Source organism: Dicentrarchus labrax, unplaced genomic scaffold, assembly GCF_905237075.1.
Source record: "Dicentrarchus labrax unplaced genomic scaffold, dlabrax2021, whole genome shotgun sequence".
Classification (NCBI taxonomy): Eukaryota; Metazoa; Chordata; class Actinopteri; family Moronidae; genus Dicentrarchus; species Dicentrarchus labrax.
This window is the reverse complement of record NW_026136704.1, coordinates 13,430,668-13,453,049: the sequence shown is the minus strand read 5'-3', so window position 1 is coordinate 13,453,049 and position 22,382 is coordinate 13,430,668. Positions and strand designations below refer to the sequence as shown.

The 22,382-nt window shown below is 39.9% G+C and overlaps 1 protein-coding gene across 2 annotated transcripts; it reads right to left on the bottom strand.

Moving 5' to 3' along the window:
* Nucleotides 1–5,409: 5,409 nt before the first annotated feature.
* Nucleotides 5,410–21,704, bottom strand: igsf5b (immunoglobulin superfamily, member 5b). 2 transcript variants are annotated; one of them, XM_051396994.1, is made up of 10 exons: nt 21,577–21,704; nt 20,262–20,357; nt 18,327–18,638; nt 14,995–15,122; nt 13,923–14,088; nt 13,181–13,312; nt 9,322–9,346; nt 8,490–8,578; nt 7,321–7,385; nt 5,410–5,797 (listed from the first exon to the last, which is right to left on the bottom strand). In XM_051396994.1, exons 2-10 carry the CDS (start codon nt 20,308–20,310, stop codon nt 5,687–5,689), a joined length of 1,077 nt encoding a protein of 358 aa, XP_051252954.1. In that variant the 5' UTR covers nt 20,311–20,357; nt 21,577–21,704; the 3' UTR covers nt 5,410–5,686. The 2 variants fall into 2 exon arrangements, with proteins under 2 accessions (XP_051252954.1, XP_051252955.1); XM_051396995.1 differs by lacking the exon at nt 7,321–7,385.
* Between the last annotated feature and the right edge of the window lie 678 nt (nt 21,705–22,382).

Sequence of the window (22,382 nt, the reverse complement as noted above, 5' to 3'; positions counted from 1 at the left end):
TAAAAATGGAGTGAATCATTTTCAAATTCAAGCCACTTTGAAACATTTTAGGAGAATGTATCATCACTTCATAGCCAGTGATTCTTATATTTGTTCAGGCAGCCCTTCTGTATCATGTTTTAAAAGATTTTTGGCAAGATTTTGACAGTTTCTCACCTAAAAGAACTCCACTGCCCACCTTGGCCAGTTAATCAGCCACAGGGAGCCCGCATAAAAGACAAGTAACTCTATAATTATCTATTTTTCTCTCTTTAAATACTGACCACTGAATAGCTCTTAACTGTGCACTGTGGTGATAAGCCTCCGAAATCACTTGCTGAGTTGCATTAAACAGCTAATAAACAGTACACTATGCTAACAAGGTTGTGTCAAGGATTTTAGCCTCAATTGTTGGTAATGGCCCTAGACACATAATACAGTGGCACAGAGTTACTTTTGAAGGCCATTAATTTAGTAGGAGCCCTGTGCCTCGATGCTCTTGAAAGCATTAGCTTTCAATAATGAGAGGACGTGTTAAGTTATTCATCAGTGGTTCTCTACCAGGGCTGGCCCTCGAGAGCCTAAACAAAGCATGAACGACTTAATTTGCCCTGACCAGTGCCAAGAGGGCCCATTTAATTCAAGTCAATCAATGCAGCGGCATCCTGAAGCAGTGGAGCTTTTACGTGTCACTGCAGTCTGTTGTGCTTGAATACATATTTATAAAGCGGATGGTGAAGTGTTCTCAGGGTTTATGTGCCATTATCATATTCATGTTGGAGGAGGTAGCAGAGTCCTTGCGGCCCTATCTATTCAAAAGTCAATGATAAGAGATGACTGAGTCGCCACCCTAATGTTGGCTCACTTGAGGTGAAGTCTTAATCTATAAACGAGCAAAGTAAGCCTGGCTTGTCCTCACATATCATACATTCGAGTTTCTGTCATGCACTTGTTTAAAAGAGTCTGGTGTTATTCCATATTTGTCTTACTGTCAACAAATCCTATGAAAACTAATAAAAACAACTTTGTAGCCAGAGCCTCTGTGCCATAGAGCACCATTGTTCAGTATATACAACAATTAAAATACATCAGATATCCACATTGTTGTACAGGGTGCTTTAATTACAATGAACATGGGCAGTTTAATGTCTAATTCTAAATACTCACTAGACCACTAAATGTGTGACAATCACCAATTCAAAATAGTTCTCAAAATGCTCTATTTAATCATGTTTGCATAACATTTGCAAGAAACTACAGTTCCCAGCTGTTTCAGGAAAGTTGTTATAGGGAATCTTAGATTATAATGTCTTTATTGTCATTGTACATTGCACAACAACATTTGCTAATTTGACATTCTTTAGATACTAGTTGTTGGCTGGCTTACCCTAGCTTGTTCATTAATGTTATTGCTGGCAAAACAGAGACAGAATGAGTGAATAGAATAGACTAATGTGATCCATGAAACAACAAAAGTGTCGATTTTTGGCCGGAAATAAAGAGATGCAAGGCAGGGCAGCAGCTATGGAGCCTAACCTAAACTAGGGTTGGCCTGGCCGGCTGTGGCTTACTGCGCAGTATGGGTCTGGCATTAATTGCTTTGTGGTATTGGCTGATGGAATGTTTAAACGGCAAGCTAGTTAGTACAATGAAATAAAATCAAATAAAACCAAATCAAATATAGGAACATTGCAGATAGTAATGTTTTTCTATACATGATTGTAATTTATGTTCCTGCATGCAGTCTATTGTATGTCACTTTTGGCTTTCACCCGGGATGATGCTCACTCGTGCATTTGTACTGTGTACAGAGCACGAGCAATAGGACAATGCAGATCTCTTAACGGCCACTGACGTCACTGTTAATGGCAGTTTTCCTGAGAGTTACATATAGAACTTTTAAACATTTACGTCTTCAATGGGAACCAATGTGTTTAGAGCTATGAGCAACAGTTAATGGAGGTCGGAAAATATTAAAAGAGAATGTCATTGTTGGTCTTGGTCTTTTTATGGCATTTGTTCCCAATAATAATTTTGACAGCCTTGTGCTTTAATAGTGCCTGACAGAGACTGAAACATAAAGAGGAGGGCATGCTACTCTTGCACTAGGATATTTGTAATTGTGTGGGTTTTAATGTCCTTAGCGTTTTCTCTTCCTATAGCAGCTCAGTGACTGGACCGCTAATGGACCTTGACGAACAGGAAGTGGAAAGCACAATATAACAAGCCACTGGAGACATCGTGCTTTACTCCAGAGAGCCATTAGCCAAAGTTTCCATTTATTTATCCATACACCAAAAAAGCAAAAGCAATAGCTTCTTGCTAATTGCCAACAGAAAACTGTTGAGGTTGCTGGGGAGCTGCACCCTGGCAGCACACTCCTCTCTCGCTGTCCCTGATGGTTATGTTCCACTCTGTAATTTTCTGTGATGCATACAGGGAGGAAGGAGATACCTGCTGTACTGACAGCTGGTCCCTTGCAGACTGAAGAAGTTTGCACGTTGACGTAAGAGCCTGAGAACCAGAGTTGCACTGGAGAGTGAGCATGTGCAATGCAAGTGCAGCATCACACCATGACGTGAGGAGGAGATCAGCTTATGACAGGCAGGAGGGGCAGAACAGACAGCGACTGAGTGACAGGGACTCCAGAAGAGGGCTACGGTTATGATTGAGGGCCTTCATTATGGCCCCACTGTTGGAAAGGCAGACATTTACTAGCCCTGGCTGGCTCTCTGAGCTTTAGATGCCTCTGAAAGATATGAGCACACCATTTTGTGGAGCGTAACTGACACCCATGGAGTGCCCTAAGTAAGCCCCAGGGAAGGGTAAGGTTAAGCTGGAAAACAAAACACTAAAGCAGGTCATGTAATAGGCCTCTCATTTTGCGCCTGTCTTTGTCAGGCCCACTGGAGGAAACCTAATTTATTTAATAGCCTGCCGCTTCAATGCCAGGCGTTTGGTGCGAGAAAACAGACGGCAGCGACGACGAAAGCGTAGCGGGAGAGAGAGAGGACAAACACTTTCCTCACATTCACTGGCGAGATGTGATTTCCAAAATGAAGATCTGTGTCAGCCATCTGGTGATAGAGAATAGCAGGAAACTATGTCAGCATGCTATTTTCAATAATGCAAGCATGCATGCTGTCACTACATCACCGACAATTCAAGTAGAGATTTCTGTGAACTGTCAACTTTTTGTGTGTATTCTTCTTCTATTTCTCCTCTCCTCTTTTCTGAAAAATGCTGCAAAGGCCAAGATTGAACTGCATTCAACACAATGTCAGAACAAAACAGAGCTTCACATTTGAAGGCTGGTGTGATGAGTATTCAGTGTTAAATCCCTATGAACTGTGGCACCAGTGTGGAGTTTTATGGATCACAAAAGCATTGTTTGGCACATCAGGTTTCAGACTCGTCTGCAGCGTGGGTCTATGGTGTCTGTCGGTCCACCACTTAGTTCCAGACTGAAATATCTCAAAGACTATATTAGATGGATTAAATAAATAATGCCATATATCCTCATGGTTCCCAAAGTACCAAGCCTTCTAAGTTTCACATTAGTTGTTTTGAGTAAAATGGCTCAACAAATATTATATGAAGACATAAAACAGATTAATGTTTGTGTGCTCCTTTAGTGCCCTGTCCACCATCATGGTCTCAGTCCATGTTGATCCAGACTGCCCCTGTTGACAAGGATAAAAGAATCTCTCCTTCATATTTAATTCTTTAGTATATGAAACTACACAACCTTTACAATTGAGTCGCGTTTGGATTTAGCCACCATGCTATTCCCTTATGGGCTTGGAGTCATATTCAGCTAATTAAGTTTGCCAGCAGGGATAAATCAAGCCTAAAAGTAAAAGCTCCAATCAGAATGTGCATTGGCTTTCAGTGAAATGAAAGAGTATTTCCCATTCAACAAAACATATGCTGGTGATTGCATGCTTTGCCATTTCCTTAAAGGCCTGTGCCGTTGTGGGAGGTGAAAAATGATGCATAAACACTAAAAGAGTCACAGCACCATCCAGGAAAGCTTGTTTTTTTGCACCTTTGGAACATATTTTTAGGTCTATGTGGCACCATCAAACAATGATAATGACCTAATTATTTAATTTACATTCACTTTTAAAACGGTCTCTGAAGTGTCAAAGAATAATGCATCAATAGGAAACCTTAGTCCCGGACACCGACAAAAGGCATGTCATTTTTTTAATGCAAATCAACTCCTTTAATAACAGCAGTGCTGGTGAAACTATAGAGCGTCTGGAGGATTCATATACCTCCATCTGCACCACTCCTCTCCCCTCCATCCTTTACTATTATAAGATGCAAATGTTATGTCACCCACTTCACTCAGAGATAAATCTATTATTCCGTGCATTACTGCAGAGAGCCTCACCACCATATTGTTGTCATTCCAGCACCAGTCACATAGTGTTAATTTACACTTCAGCCTTTACCAATGATACTGCATTTTATAACCATTTTCTTTCCATAACTGGGAAATTAATTGAGTTTGAGATGCTACGACATGTGAAAATGACAATGATGCATATATTGTATAATGGCTTCCATGAAAACAAGATTAGGCCTAAATAATGGAACTGGGATCTGGGTTGTGATGTACTGTATTATGAGGTATTGTTGAGGGAGAAACTCTTTTTGGATCAAGTGATCATTATTTTTTGATCAAGTTCAGTCTGTGAGGGACCTTGGGAAGACAGTACAGTAACAAGTAATAGGAAAAATAATCTACCGCCATCTACTTCAGCACACAAATTGTCAGTATACCGAGGAAAGCCACGTCAAGCTTCAGCAGACAGTAGTATCAAAGCAAAGCAACTAGTAAAAGTATGGATTTTAACCAACGCGCAACAGCTCAGTGAAGATTGCCTGGTGATAGGATCGGCAGGCAATTATTGAGAAGATGAGTGTAGTCAATAACTGGAGAGTTAAAACAGCTAGCACACCGTTTAAATAATACGTTAAAGGATCATTCTGGTTTAATGCAACTTGATTGTATTTTTTATAGTTTAGGCCAATTGTTTCTATTTGTAATTATGGCATTAAACTCAAAGTTAAGTTAATTGCTGAGCCTGTGCAATAATGAAAAAAACACTTTAGGTGCACTCACATTCACTTTTACCTCCAAATAAAGTGGCTTAGATCATCTGCAGGCCTGTTTAAGTCTTGTCTGATTGCCTGACTGTTTGCTGCCATCACAGATCTCAGCAATTATCTTAGCAGGTAATATGTGACCCTAGCCAATGAAAGAGAGGCAAAGGTGCAAAAATATGAACCCAGGTTTCTAATAAACTGGATTTTGTCTTTAAATGCTCATATCTGTCTATAAGACACTGTAGGCTCTATGTTGTTTTGGTCCAAATTACTATAGCCTGCACAAATGCCAATAAGATAAAGGAATGCAAATTCAATTTCAACTTATTCAATTTATTAAGAATTTAAAAAACAATATGTTTTGTGTGGGAAAAAAACAGATGACATATGTTAAGGATACAGCAAATGTTAAAGGTAGATGTATCATAATATTTTTTTTAATTGTGCTGTACACACTCAGCTCAAGATCACATAACATTAGCTTTACAAAAGTGTAATACATTATACTAGTGAGGGCCACCTGTATATTATGTACTGTACAATAGTGTTTCATTAACCTATTTGTTATATCAAATACCATCAAACATATTCAAACTGTGGTAATTCTTCTGACGTTCTTGGAGCTTTCCTCTGATAGACACACCCGGGCTTGGCTCTCATTGTGTAGAGACAGGCTGCTAGAGGACACAACATCAGGGACCTGGGGCACACCATCAGATTTAGGTTTCAGTGACAATCTGCAGCATTGTAGATGGACAACATTCACAAGAAACAGCTACAAACTGAGCTTCCTGTCCTGAAACATTTCCTGGAAACAACATGTCGAGTGTACAATCACCAGGATGGGTATCAAAGAACGACCGGACGACAGCTATTGCCTTAAAGGCCCCAAAGTGCCCTCCACCTTTAGTATACCTCCTGATAAAAAATAATCCTATTAACAAACTCAAAGCACCTCAAGTGTGAGCTGGTCAACATCAGATGTAATTGGGAAATAAGGCTAAATAAACCACTCCATAAGTGTGTAGTTGTCCCCACCCTCTATTCATTATTAGACACCAGGATATTGCACAAGATGTCAAAACAGTGTGTTATCCAGAATCAATATAACAATCAATTAGTTGATGCAGGCCGGGCTGAGAGAACCCCCTGAGTCACAACCACCAGATGGACGCTGACTAGAGGGCAATGACAATGTTTACAAAAGGGTCTCAAACTCAAATTGGCTTGGGGCCACTGCTGGTATTGTCATCTCATAGGAGGGCCACTGCAACATTCAAGTGCTACAAGAAAGAACAATATTCTGACAATATTCCCATTACATCATACTTAAAAAATGCAAACATCATCTTTGTTGTTTGCAGCCAAACAACAAATGAAGGCCCAAAACTTGCTCTCATCTTATCTATTATTATCAACAGTTTGCACTTGCAGGAATCTTTGACCTTTGCCATTATTTTGCACCAAACAAAATACACTTAAAAAATGTTGGTTTTTGTACTTTCCTTCCAGCTTGCTCCCCATAGGGGCCCATACAGCATATGATCTATAGATCTAATTATCTGCATACTTGATTTGGCATAGGCTTTTTACGCCGGATGCCCATCCTGATGCAACCCTCCCCATTTAACCAGGCTTGGGACCGGCAATCAGGAAAGCACTGGCTTGTGCATCCCCAATGGCTGGGAGTCTTGCTGAAGGATATTTCAACATCAAAACAACACCTAAAAAACTTGACAACAACATCTAAAAATTATAACTAGGATGGTTTGCAGTTTGAGATCCCTGATTTAGTTTCTTTTTAATTGTATATCCTTCTCAGTTTGTGTCTCAGCCAGGTCTCAGTTTAGTCCACACCTGTGTGTACACCTGCAGATGATACACAACAATGATGATGATGGAGCCACTTAGAAGTGCCCTGTAAGCTAAAGATAGTGCTAATGGTAGTTTGTGGAGCTATAACAGGCTCTACAATTGTGCATTTACCCAATATCACCAAAAAAGCTTTATGCTGTAATGGATGCGTTAAGCTGTCTGATGGGAGGCCAGCAGAGGCACAACAGTATAGCAGTTCCCTCTTGTTCTCATCAACATGGGAGGAGGTGGCAGAAACTCCAGCTGCAGAATGAATGGCTGCATTATTCAGCTCCAGCTGATCTATTTCTCTCTCTCTCTTTCTCACTCTGTCTCCCAGCCCTCCCTTCTTCTCTTTCTCTATCTTACCTTGTAAAAGCTGACAGAGTCCATCTGGCTACCAGTTTCCATGATTACCTCATTGGAAACTGCATCTGCAGGGTGAAAAACAGCAATTTAGCCTGATCTAACCTTGCAGCCCCTCTGACCAGCTACAGACCAATTTGGACTTAAAGCAGACCTCAGCAAAATAGGAATTAGGTGATGATTTAGTGGCTTGGGGGTCTAAGATGTTTACACAGCATCCTGAGTTTAAATCCATCTTTTATTTCTGTCTGAAAAACAGAATAAAACAAACAAAAAAAGACTGCATATTATGTGCTTTGTGGCTGCTCAACTGCCTATGATGTTGCTATTTAATTAAAAAGGTGAAGCCATTTGCAAGTACCTCACCCTGCTAAAGATTTTACATGCTCTGTATTATCTTACTAATTACTGTGGCAATATACTGTAAGTGATAAAGCAACATGTTAAAGGAGCATACCAGTGTTTAATTTAATTTACTACAAATCATGTATACTTTACATTACAGGTAACCATTCTGCAAACCATGCTGCTACAGGCTTTTAGGATTTCTAATTGATTTTTGTCTACTATCCCAGACATCCATTGGCTTCCTTTCACTTTAATACAATATGAGTATTGATTGGCAAACTCTTTAATCTTGTTTAAATTGTGTAATCCATCACAGTGAACATCAAGCCTTTGTTTATTTTTATCAGAGTAACATTATTGTTGTGGAGAATCAGTCCGCAATAAAGGTTCATTACCAAGCAATCACGAGTCAACTGATTGATTTTCATCAATCAAACCAATATATTCTTGGGACTGCAGGAAAAACACATGCAAACATGTGTAGCATGCTTTGAAAAGTGAGTATATATAATTAGTAGTTAAGGAGCAGTAACACATGCAAACATACTGGAAAGGTTCTTTAAGGTGACTGAAGCGATATTAAGTAATCTGTTACTTGACTGATCTCTATCAGGGATAACAGAAATACTGTGGTCACTTGGTGTAAAAATATGACTTACCTGTGCAGCAGTAATAATATAACTTATACTAACTTCAGTTTGTGGGATCAAACAAAAATATTTATCTGTACCCTCAGAGTTTCTACTGTCAGTGGGGTTATTGTGATGAAACAGCTGTGGTTGGGGTTTGCAATTATCATGGTGAACTATATGTCACTCTCTCACCTGTGGGGCCCTCACTAGAGTATCCCAGGTTGACCTTCCCCCCTGTCTCCTCAGCAACCGAGCCTCTCCCGCTCACTGATTGGCCAAACCTGCAAATGCCCAAATGAATGGTCCAATGGAAAAGATAACCTTTAGCTGAGATACGGCGGAGCCACTTTGTCAGAGGCTATGCTGTTGTGAACAGACAATTTTCTTTTCTCACAGAGCTGCAGTATATCACAGGCCTCTGCATTGTTTTCATCATAAAGTGCTTTGACAGATAAAAAATGATCATCATCATCATTTTTCACTGCATTTTATTAGACCCAACTTTTATTAGACCCAACTCCCACTTCAATGTGCTCAATGGAAAAGCTATAAACTATATTTCGGCTGCATGGAAAATGCTGACAAATATAACACGTAATATATCTGCTTCTTAAATAAGCTAATGACAATCCAAATCTTAATTAAGTTGTTACAAAATGCAATGACTATTTAATGCATGAAATTTCAAATTAATGTCTTCAATTTTCTTTTATAATGTGGAACAATAAAAGCCCATTCATTCATTCTCAGAAATAAGTTTCACGTATTAACTGAGATTTGTGCTGAGTCTTCACATCAGCTTATGTAAAGAATAAATGGAGCTCCATAAAGCCAGGACTCTACGTCGCTGCTTCTTTCACAGATTATTTGCAGCTACTTTCTCCTCAAGTCAGTCCCTTTCATTCAAGACTCCACAGTTGATCAAGTTCTTTTTGTTAGTTTAAAAACTAAAGAAAACCCAAGGTTTGTTTGAAATAGCCCCATAAAGCAAAAGAAGTCTAGAAAAAGAGCTCCTAAATCTTACCTCCTTGCCTCCTGTGGGCTCGTTTCTGAAAGGTAAAAAAAATGAGGCATTAAGTTTAGAGAGCTATTATGAACTATCAGCCACTAACTTTATTATTCTCACTGCATTGACCACAGAACCATTGTGCTCACTCACTGCATCTACAGCAATATGAAAGCTGTAAAAATGAAATGTCCTGATGTTTATTAGTTTTGGGTTCTGCACTAATATCATAGCCTCCAGCCAGTTTGCAATGCAACAGTGAAAGCTGGAGCTGAGTGTTAATGAGTTTTGTAACACGGCTTCATGGTTGTCTTTGCCAAAGGTCCTCCTGGCCAAGGCAAAAACACAACAATATAACAATGGTGCAGATGGCGCTTGCCTCAGGAGAGATATAAACTGTTCCTTTTACAGGGAGAGAAATTGCCTTTGTCATTATATTTTAAATCCCCGCTGTCATGCTGGCCAAAGTCTTTGAGGGTGACTATATTGGATCCCTTGTTTTTTTTCCCAATAATTACGAAGCATACATTACTCCCCATTGAGGTGGATTACTCAAAGAAGAGCTTAGTGACTTGGAAGCATGCCACTTCCTCTAACATGTGAAACATCCTCATGAAGTTACTTTAACTTGCTCAGGGATGTTCCATTAAAGCCGTAAGACTGAATCAAGGACAATGGTGAAGGAGGTATCAGACGTTTCAGGTACAAAATCAGCAGCCGGAGGAGAGAGGTCACACCTGCTTTATGATAATCCCTTAGCTCTAAACCATAGCCATGATTTGCAATGGCCCAGAATCAGTCACAGGGATTAGACTGACTTCTAAATGTGTGACTCAGGGCTACTTTTTGTTATCACACAAAAACAGGCCTCTTCCGCCTCCTTGTGCAATAGAACAACATGTCCCATCGGAGATGGCACTCCAGAAACATCTCGGCTTTCCTGGCCGGACTTTTATAACACCACACCATTTTACTTCCACAACTTCCCAAGGAATCGACCTCTCAGTTTGGAGAGGTGACAAGTAGTCCGGCCACATCACAAATATTCTGGATCAGATTACGAGGTCTAAAAGAGTTGCAGTAAAACTGTCTCACTGTTGGGTGGCTTTAAACCTTTATTAATGAGCTTTGTAGAATTTCCTGAGCCAGGAAAGTTGGTACGGCCATAGTCACCTTTAGCCTTTAAGAAAAAATAACATATTTCTCTTAAAGGAATAGTTCAGCAGGTCGCCTGGCTGTATCCAAAGGTAACAAAAACTGTCTCCCAACAGCTGTAAAGCTCTATAATTAACATATATATCTTGACCTGATGTCATCATGGTGGAGGGGATGTCACTCGGTAACATCTGAAGCTGGTCAACGTCTTCCTGGATCCACAATTTTTCACATTTATTTTATAACGTTTGTATATCAGAAACTGTGTCATCAAAATTTGTATGTAATGGGATTTTTTTGTTTGTTCTGCACACTCGATGTCTTCTGCATGTCTGTCCGTCCTGGGAGAGGGATCTATAGCTCTTCTTGAGGTTTCTTCCAGCTTTTTCCCTGTTAAAGGGAGTTTTTTCTTACCCAAATCAAGGTCTAAGAATAGAGGGTGTTGATTGTCGTGCAGATTGTAAAGCCCCCTGAGGAAAATTGTGATTTTGTGCTCTATATATCTAAAATTTGACTGACTTGTTTGTTTAATCCATACAAAAACAAATTACATACAACATTTATTCTGTTAATTATTGAGTAAGAAGTGCCAGTAAGCAGATTTTTGTTTTACTTGGTCCTTATTCTGGGCCCAGCTTATTGATTGATGGCTGTAGCTTCATATACAGATATAAGATAAGCAGTGTTCAAAATCTTACATGTTCAGTCAAACACACTGACAGGCAGGAACCAGGTATTAGTCACAACCTGTTCCCCAAGGTAAAATTCCTGCCAGTGTATCAACAGCTGTAATCCTTTAAGCAAACAGGTTGATAGCCTGTCCAAGATCGCCACATTCCCACCAAACAACGGCTCATCTGCACATCTCAAAAGCCTTTATCAGACCGTTCCTCCGGTGCAACTGGCAGGGTTTAGATATAAACCCAGGATCAGGATATGGTCCCTTTATTTATCCAAGAGAAACTCACTATAATTGCCTATTTTTCTGCAACATCCTGTAACACCTTTATTAAATCATACACCAGTAGTTGAAAGATCACCAGTTGTATTAAAGTGGAATTACTGGTGCTTGGCCGAGATTTAATAGAAGACACTATGGGAAAGCACAATAACACAGAGTTCAAACCAGACAACAACAACAACAAATAAAAAATAGAAATTAGAAACAAAAGTGAAATTACTGTTCACTGTGAAAAGTCCTTTTTCTGGTACCCGTGGAATGCTTACAATGTTGCACTGAGTAATGGATCTTACAACTGTGGTATTGTATGTTACTGACTATGTAGTACAACGGAAATCATGTGTAGCCAGTCCTTTTTAATGTCAAATAGGTTTTTGGGGATTTTCATTTTTTAAGGGGAGAAAAAAACGTAGTTGTGTATTAGAAATGTTCCTTTTTTTCCGAGAGGGCATGTGCCTGGTCGATTGACAGCAGAGCCGGCAGGCTGAGCCCCGGCAGGGGAGCGGGAGGCACCCCATTTAAATATTTTCAGATAAAATCTCTCTCTCTCATAGTTTTGTCCATAATTGTTCATATCAGAAGTGAAGGAAATAGTTGTTTAAAGAGACATAAAAGAGAGCTAGAGAGAGAAGTTAAAACCTTGCTTTCTCAACACCGAAGAAAAAGAAAAGGTGTAAATGTTCTGAAAAGATACAGAAATGGTCGAACACAGCCTTTTCTAATCTAGAAAGTTGTGGGAGGACGGGGTTTAACTATTCAACCGTCCGACAAGCACTTCTGATGAAAACAATTGGCAGGTTTACAACCACACCAGCATCTAAACAGACAAAAATGACATTTGCAGGCATGGTTTTAAGCTATGTGACTGACTAATTTGCGACATAACTTGCAGATGGAAGTTAGCAATGCAGTTGTCCACAGTGGATGATGGTTTGGTTGCTCAAGACACAACATGTCTATGTTTATAAGTTAGATAAAAAGGAGACATTGGCCGGAAGGCTAATATGGTCTGTCTATGGCTCTTGTGTTATATAACAGGCTGCTGTCTTGCTGTTAGTTAGTGTGACTGTCTGCCTATGATAGAACACTGACATTATGGCAAATATGGTTCAAAAAACAAAAAACTAATTTTATTGGCTGCATGAAAACAGATAGTCTATTGATGTCAATAGTTTCCTGCAATCATGAAACCAAAAAATATACAATGTAAATTTATCTCTTTTGGGTTCTGATTTTTATTTATTTATGTCTTTTCTCAAAGAAGAGCACAGGACAGATATGTCGGTCGTAGCAGAGAAAACATGCCACTTATTGTCACTTGGAATTTAAAAACTACTCATTAGATTTACTGTAATTGCAGTGTAAGTGTCTTTATTCATACTGTTTAACTGGTGAAATGTCTTAACCTCTGCTCTGTTTTTCACAGAGAAGATTAATATTCATTACTCCCTCCTGTTCGAATTGTCCCAGTTATTCCAGGATTTAAACCTCCAACCCTGCACTCATACAGATACAATTTCTCTAACCTTTGTACTGCTGCTGTTTCCTGAGAAGAAAAGCTTTCTGCTGACAACTAATGTTCCGCCTTTGTCAGAAAAAATATTGCGTGCCCTTGGTGAAGGCCAGCATGGGGCTGTGCCGAGTCACAGCATGTAACCGCCTATCTTCTTCATTACACTTTAATCACACTTTCTGGAAAAGTGTAGGGGGAGGTGACATTTTTTTCACCTAGAGCAATTTAAGTAAGAGAAAAGTGCCTACTTGCTTGTCTCCTTTGTCTGTACCAGAGGACAGTGCAGATGCAGAGCAGGAGGAGTAGCAGAAGAGCAGAGAGGGAGGCAGTTACCGCCAGCGGGACTGTGCAGTCATCCTCTTCCTGCACCACCTCTGCAACTGAGGAGAGAAGGTCACATCAGTGTTTTGGTAAAGAAATGCTGAAGCAGTCTTGTTACTTCGCAATTCAATTACAGATTTGCAGACATAGTGTAAAGAAAGCTGTGTTTAATTTCCTGTTATAATTTGCAGTAGTAGGCATGAGTGTGTTTGCTGAGGGAAGCTGCCTGAGCGGATTTCAAGAAAATGTTACACCTAAAACTACAAGAGGAACATTGTTAAGATAATAAAGCAGTGTTTGTATTTTGAAGGTATGGGCCTTAGAGAGGTTTGCAACCTCAGCTCCACTGCATGAGCTTGCTTCACAGTGGCTGTGATACAAACTCGTGCAGTGTTGATCTGGCAGCTCCTGTCTCTCCTCTTCAATAGTAATGCTCAGTGATGATTCACAGGTTTCCCAAAAGAGAACGGGACAGAAAAAGTGGAGAGAACTAAATGAAACACACAAAGACAGACGGATTAAAAAAGAGAGAAAGACACAGAAACGTAGAGACAGATAACTAAAGTGGGACAGAACACAGAGAGGATTAACAGTTAACTCTCTCTGTGCGTTTGGGTGCATGTACGTATGCATATCCAATTAGTGTAAAACATGACTGTGTTTTCTCACCCACTCTCAGATGGACTGTGCTTTTCAGTGGTGTGGCGAGGGCAGACACAGAGGCCAGACAATCCACAGAAGTGCTCTTAGCTGCTGTCACGCTGAGGTTGCTGGTCACAGTGAAGAGGCTCTTCCCTGACTCTTCACTACTGATGTTGTATTCACCCTGGCTCACCTCCACGCCAATCCCCAGAGAGAGAGACAATTAGTATCATTTAAATTCTGCTTACTAATTGGGATGTTTACGACCTGACTTGACGGGAGTTATTCGGTATATACTTACAGAACAGAACAGTATTTAAAGGAAGAGCCGAACCAAAAACAAATGTGAAACTAATTTTTCCTCATGTCCCTTTGATTGTGTTTGTTTTTAAATGGTTTTCTAATTAAGCATTTTTGTTGCGATGAAGAGTTTATCTCTTTGGAGAAGCTGAGCTTTTTGAAGATGACAGATGTATCCACTCTGAGTGCAGTATAGTACACTAGTGCGATAAAGCCATTTGGTTTATCGTACTTAGTGCCACACTTGAAAATACCAATAACAGCAACATGTCTTTAGAATCCTTAGACTTTGATTTTACCAGTTGATTCCCTCTGTACATACAGAGTATGGCTGTTTTCATGAAAGTGGGTATAAAATGGGCCAAAGAAGGATGAATGTATTAGGTCCGACTGCAACAGTCAAATCAGCTTCTCTCATCCTCTCTAAAAGCGGTACACTCCTCACCACGAAAAACTGACAGGTCTTGTAGAGTCTTTGTAGAGCCACAAAGTAAAAATTTCTCTGGCCCTGCAGGCATGTGCTTGCAAGGGTACTTGGGAATAGAATAGGTTTGAATTAAAATGTTCAAAATGTTTTAGAAATTGGGAAAAAAATAATGAAAACAGAAAGTTTTTGCCTCCTGTAATGCTATGAACCAAATGCAGTGCTGTGTACTGTATTAGGGTTACAGCTGATAAACAGGTGGAAATTTTCACAATAAGTCAGTTTTTGCAACAGTGAGTTTTGATCTTGATGAGTGTTTTCCGATATAAGATGCCTTAATATAAAGAGAATCATTATGACAATGTATACATTTACCTTTTTGTCATACACCCGCCATTGCAAAGTGGGTTGGGGGTACCATCCGGCTGCTTGGCATTCAAACTGGACCGACTGGCCCTTAAAAACCAACTTGTCGTCCCCAAAGACTTCCACACTGCCCTTTTCTGCAATAAGAAGAAAATGCTTTTTATATTTATTTATGTGCCTGTATGCATGTATATGTAATTCTGTATAATTCTGTATATGCACAAGGGTGCGTAAGTTTATGAATACCAACAAAACTGGGTATGAATCTATTAATTTAATCAACAGTCTTCTTTGAAATTCATGTAGTTGTATGCACAGTATCTTTACCCAAAGATGAGCATCACCTCTCCAGTTGGCATGCTCACTTACAAAAGACGGATTTCATTCGTCCCGGGTGATTGATCGCGTGTCTCAAAGTCTCAATTGCCTGACGAACGCTTCTCCTCTTTTCCCCTTCATCTCCTTCCCTGCCAGCCAAATAAGCCACTTAAGGCCCTGGGAGATACAGTATCTCATATGTGAAGTCTATTGTCTGGCAGAATGAAAGTCGGTGGATGCAACAGACAATTGCTATAGACAGAAAGATAATTACAGAACCTTCAGTGCTTTGTCTAAGCGAATGACATGTCTGTGTTGATTTAGGTTCAAATCCTCAGATGTTTTGTACACGTTATTGGCTGTCCCTTTTCTCCAGGGGCTTTTATTTGATACCCGATTTTGTGTCATAAACATCGTACCATCCAATTCTAAAAGCGACCAGTTCTGATAGTGGATTCCAGTTGCTTTTAGAGAATCTCAGCACTAGCAACTAAAGGTTGGCGAGGAACCAGGAGCCTCATTTGAGCTGACTGATGAAGGGCTCTCAGCGATCATGGCTGATTGATACATCTGAACAGAGAAAGAAATGACATCAGCGCTCCCTCCCAAAGCTCCAATCTAAGTGATCCCTGAAATAAGGTTTCATAAGGTTTGTTAATCACTGTGGTGGAACTCTGAAGACTTTGGGCTGCTGTGGCAGGCTGTGTGAGGCGGGGAGCCCTCAGTTAACTCTAATTCAGCAGGGGTCCTCAGAGGGGAAATTGCTGCTTTTAGGGCAGCATTTAAACCCTCGTACGCCTCTGTGTGTAGGATTGGTGTTACATGAACAGTAACACATGTACTCTATGTGTGGGTGTGAATGAGCATGGCCCTGTGCCTCTACAGGCCAATCATTACAGGAATGTTGACTCCTCTTTGATTTATGCCAAAGATTTCTCCTTTTCTACAGCTCAAGCCTTCACTGCAGATCTTGTTCGTATTCATCAGCGCATGCAACTGTATTGATTTGCTCAAGTGCAAGGTTCATGTGTATGTGTTGTATTTATGAAATAGTGAGTAAGAGAAATTAGCTAAGAAGGAGCAGCGAGAGCATGCAGGAGTGTATGGTCATATTTACATCATCTCCATATTGGACAATTAAAGCAGGGAGTGTGGATGATAGCATGCAGAGTCAACGAGCCCGCTGTAGATTTGTGGCTCTATTCCAACAGTATATTTGGAGCTGCAGTACACAAATCACAGGCAGAGTTGCTGACTGTTAACTGGGCGTGCCAAGATGCACAATTAATTCAAAGGCTGTGTCAGGCCATAGTGATCCCCTGCATCGAGACCGGAGGGCCTGATTCACCATATACTACTGTTAATGGCTGCATATGTCAGTAGGGATTTGTGGCACTGGCAGCAATGGAGGCTCTCTCCATAATATATTGGAGGCGATGGGTCATTGGTTTTGTTTCCTCTCGCTTTTTTTCAGAGGGGATGTTTCCACACAGATTTTTTTTTAGCTGAGCTCTCAGTTCAGTTTGCACAGACTGTAGATGCAAATAAGCTAAATGATAAGGTCAAGAGAAGCACAGAGCCAAGCAAATCTTAAAGCATTTACGTAGTAAGCTGTCATCTAGTTTGATTTTTGGTTATCTGCTCATTACGGTACTGAACTAGGCAGGGTCGCTTCTTTCGATCCTTCTTTTTAATTGAGTAAAAAAAATCAAATCAAATACCCTTCTCTGCTTTCCCAAAAAGAGTAAAATTGCATAACACTTTTCTGACCTCCCCTCAACTCCTAATGATTTTTGTATAGTCACTAATTTGTGTGGAATTGTGATGATATGGCCAAAAGTGCATAAACACTGCTCGTTTAGACCTTTTTTTTTGCTGGTTATTACTATCAGGGAAGTCCCGCTTGTTAAAATGCTGGTCCTCGCTGCAGTGCTCATCAGCTTGAGATAACAACACCATCAGAACTGCTGAGAACTACTGATTCTTATCAATTCCCAACTCAGTACAGTTACAATATTCTGTGCCACCCATTCATCACACAACATACCCCCTTTGGCACAGCATCTGCATAAAAGTATACACTAAATGAATAGAGGAGAGGAGAGGAGAGGAGAGGAGAGGAGAGGAGAGGAGAGGAGAATGGCTGTAAATCCTACAAGCATGACTGGCATGGAGACCACCGCTTTCCACCTGGTATTTATATCTGAGGGCCAATCAATTCTTATCCCCAACACCACCCACACTGTCATCAACACTGTCACAGAGACAAACATGCCTGGGCAACTGTAGTCCACCACATGGTCCCAAAAGATTTCCCACCCATGATATACACGTGATGGATCACTCAGGCACTAGTTGAGCTGCTTTTACAGCAAACTAAAAAACTTTTATTCTTGAATCCCCACTTCAAACACATTAAAACAAAGGCAATTAGTTAGGATGAGCACCTTGGATGTTGAGGCACAATACAACATTTCTTTGTCTCTGACTCTGTGTTCTTTTCTTGTGTTTTTTTGTGAGTAGAGGCGGCAGTGTGTGGGTGGGCAGAATCAAAGCAGCTACACAACTTTTGCTTAGTCCCTTCATTTACCTCTTTTTTTAAAATGCTGCTTTCTGCCTCGTCAAGGTTAAATTCAGTGTGTTTCTGCACTCTCTCACGCTGCAATAGTTGCAATTGAGGCTTGCCATCTGCTTGTTTTTTTCTGCTGCTTTGTGAGTGTGTGTGTGTGTGTGTGTGTGTGTGTGTGTGTGTGTGTGTTAGTGTGGGTGTATGTGTGTGGGTGTGTAAGTATGTGTGTGCACAGACTCTGTTTTGCAAGGAAATGAGACTCCCTGAGAGGAGCTAGCTACACAAAAAGCCTTTGAAATTCTCTGCAGCAGAAATAAACAGTTTTTTGCTGCCTTCTTGCTACAATGAATGAAGGTAACATACAGACATACACTCATACACGCAAACACACCAACAAAGTACCTCCTCTGAGTCATTCACACACAAACATACAACTACATATGAACACACAGACCTTGTACAAACAGGCTTGCTGTTGTCCTATCAATGCCCATGAGGTCACAGGTCACTAGTCCCTGGTTGTGCCTCTCAATGTTCTTCAGTATAAATACCCAGCTGCGTCCCAGTGAGACTTCCTCGGCCGTCACATTAGGGTTGACGGAGGGCAGGACACCAATAGTTTTGGAGATTGTGAGAACCGCTGTACCGTCCAGCAGCCACACCATAACGGTCCAATGATTGTTGGAGGTGCTGCAGGTAAACCGGGCCTCCTCTCCTCGCAGGACGGTAAGCGTTTGAGGTGACACCTTCATCTGAGCTCCAACTGCTAAAAGTCCAAAGAGACACAGACATAAAACAAGTTCTTCAACAGAGGCTGAAACAGTTTTAAAATAAATTAATACAAATCAAATCGCCAGGGCACCACTTAGATTGCTGCTACAGAAAGATACTGTTCAACATTTGGAAAATGCACTATATTGTTCAGAGTTAGATGAAACGATGGACACCACTCTCATGTCATGTCATGTAATTTGTAAAATTACAAATGAATGTTAGGCCAATCAGAATTAAGAAGTCAGTTATGCAAACACAAAACCCAAACCACCACAGTGTTACATTGTTTTACTGTTTACCATATCATATAATCACTGAAATTGCACAAGCAAACATAAAGATGTACAGTTTAAGAACAATCTCATGCTACAGTTCTCTCGTGTGACATTAGCACATGTCTGCAAATTTAGCAGTAAAAAAATAAAATAAAAACATTTGACTTTTTTTGCAAACTGACCCCTTCTAATATGATCTCAATCCAGATTAATGTATGCAACAAGCGTGCATTCATTCCTCAAAACTAAGGAAGTTAGAAGCATTGTTTTTTTGTTTTATATGTTGATCATGAAATGCTTTACAAAGGACCCAGTGTGTGTCACACATTTGCCAGAACACTCAAGACAGGGAGAGGGTGAAGAAATGAAAAGAAAATGAAGAAAGACAGAAAGAAAGAAATGAAGTCAGCCTTAGAGGGATAAAGAGACAAAGAAAGAGAATGACAACAACAACTCCCTCAATCTGTTTCTTACTGTGGCTGTCCAGATGGAGATTCGTGATTTGGGTGGATGCGTGAATGAGGGCAAATAGGATTTAGGGAAGAAATACTGACAGAAAAAGGAGAGTGTAAATTAATCTGTAGCTGTCAACAACAGGCCACAGCATCATTCTGCAGGGTAAACATTTTAACAGTAACCTGCAAATCTGAAGGATTACATGAGGACTAAAACAGAAGAAGAGACTATAAGAGGGAGCATTCATAACACTGTACAGTTACTCTATAAACATCATCCAGACACATACACACGGAGGCACAACAGTGCACAGTTGAATTCCAGTGTGTCTTTGTAGCTTTCTATCACTGACAAATGAAGGAGAAAAGGAATTAATATTAATAGCAAACTGTGAAAAATGAAATAAGAGGTTTACACCACAGCACTCAGGGTGATGTATAACTTGTTTGTGGTGAGCTAACTGCATTACCTTCTGCAGCCAGCATGCTGAACCATAAATTATGCATCTGTTGAGGAAATTAGGCCTGAGAAATATCTAGGCCAGCCTATACAGCTATTTCTTTTCATTGCAATCAGAGAATGGCAGACTAATGAGCATAATTTGTGCATGCTCCTATTGGGACCATGAACCAGTGACTCGGAAGTCCCCTGACCACAAGGCTACATCTTACTGTTAACTAGATAGGCAGCCATTTTGAAGAAAATTAATTATAAAGTGCAGATAGATCATTAGTCCCTCTAATTAGATTGTCTGTGGGTTTAATGTGAAGGGTGCTACTATTAAGCACACCACTGCACTGACTGTGGCCGTTAATACAAGCGCATTACTGGACTGTGACACATTTCTAATCAACCAAGGGGTTTGTTTTGAGCTGAAGTCTCACCTTGAATCCTGCATGAAAGCAGGAAAACAAACAGAGAAAAGAGGTCCATGTTTTATCAGTCAATCCAATTAATCCATTGTTCAATGCCGAATGGACCTGAAATTTAAAAAGAAATTGAATTGATGATCATAAAAGTATTTAGCCATGCTAACAACATTGCTTTAGGGATGCCAGTGTCTGTTAGTCCACCACTTTGGTCCAGACTGAAAGATCTCAACAATCACTGGACAGATAGCCATTAAATGTGGTACACATCCATGTTGTCCAGAGGATGAATGTTACTGATCATTCCTCTAGAGACACTGGTGTATTTTTAATTTTACAATAATAATAATAATAATAATAATAATAATAATTGGATAGATTGCTGTGACATTTGCTACAGAAAATCATGAGAATATTATAATCACTTTAGTGATCTTTACTTCATCTTCAAGTCAAACTTTAAATGTATCAAATACTTTATTATTGTAGTTAGCACTAATTAGCAAATGTTTGCATGCTACCATGAAAGGTACCCGCTAAAAACATCAGCATGTCAGCACTGTCATTGTGAACATGTTAGCATGCTGATGTTAGCATTTAGCTGAAAGCACCATTATAATAGCCTCACAGAGCTGCTAGCAGTTAAAAAATTAAACATACATATATAACATATCCATATTCTACACCTTGTATAAAAGACAACAGAACCTTTGCAATCTAATCTTTTAAGTTTACCTGGTAATAAAATTACCTGCTGGTAAACTTTCTTTTTTGAAAAGACAAAAAAACATGGCAGAAAAAAATTTATAAAGCTTATTTAGTTACATTTAAATTCATTCTTATTTTATCAATTTTGCACTCAACTCAACCTAGTGCATTCCTGTCATTTCAAACAACATTAAATTCAGGAATTACTGACAATAAATATAATGTATGTAATTAAGTCTAACGACCTGAAGAGACAAAGCGAGATACAGTAAATGTAATACAACTTGAATAAATGTTTATATGCAACATGATCATCTTTTTGATCTTTTACTCTATATTTCATCTATGATCATTGCACTATAAAGAAACTCCATGAAGGAACTCTTTGATCATTTTACAACAGACTGCATTTTAGTCAAAGTGCAACAGTTTCAGTTAAATATAATTCAGGTCAGAGTACTTATTTAGAGACACAGAGATAAAAAAAAAAGTAACTTGCAGGACTGCACCTGTCTCTCAACCATTTCTTTCACACACTGCTGCAAGCAGCATCTCTGGAATAAACAAAGTCCAAGTTAAGTGAACAATAAAAATCCTCTAGCACTGTGTTTCCTTGACTCACCTCAGTCTGGTGTCTCTCGATCAGTGGCAAGTGTCCCACACACTGGATACATGTCAGCAATGCTGCTTCTTCCTCATGCTTGGTCCTCAACCGTGTCACCCAAAACTGTCCCGTTAAATATTACCAAACTCAGTGGGGACTTTACCCTGTGCTACAATCAGATGTAAATATACAGAGTGACTCAGACTACAGACAAAGCCCCTTGTAATTCCCCAGTTCCCAGAGGCTTTACAAATAGACTTCCACCCTATTCAAAAGAATGGTTTTGGGCACATTGGATGATGTCGTGTGATAAATATGGCAGATGTATAGTATGATGTATGCTTTGATAATTTTTAGCCATACAAGAAGTGTGGCCCTGGATAGTAATGTTAGTCTGTCTGTTGGATTGCCATAAAATGCAGACATTTACATTAACGCTCAAAAGTTTGGGGTCAGCTGTTATATTGGTGTTGGCGTTTGGCCCCATAAGAATAATAATGAAATTATTAAAACTTATATTTAGTCAATGTCCCCACAGTGTTGAATGACAGGGGAGAATACTGTTGTAACCCCCCCTACCCTTTTTTAAGGTTATTTTTTGGACTTTTATCTGATAGGAGCAGCTGTAGAGAGACAGGAAAGTGGGGAGAAAGGGAGGGAGATGACATGCAGCAAAGGGCCACAGGCTGAAATCGAACCTGGGCCACTCATTAAGGACTCATCCTCTGTACATGGGGTGCAAGCTCTACCAGGTGAGCTACTAGGGCACCCCTACCCTTTAATTTAAAATTTGTTTTCCACCGTAAGTAACGTTAGATAATTAT

Bases quoted from the DNA above. Each gene is read 5' to 3' on its own strand.
- igsf5b (XM_051396994.1), bottom strand. From the start codon at position 20,310: ATGGACCTCTTTTCTCTGTTTGTTTTCCTGCTTTCATGCAGGATTCAA. The intron at 13,313-13,922 runs GTGAGAAAACAC...TTCTCTCCTCAG, and splicing joins CACAGTCCATCTGAGAGTGG to TTGCAGAGGTGGTGCAGGAA. The intron at 7,386-8,489 runs GTGAGAGAGTGA...TTCACCCTGCAG, and splicing joins CTCTAGTGAGGGCCCCACAG to ATGCAGTTTCCAATGAGGTA.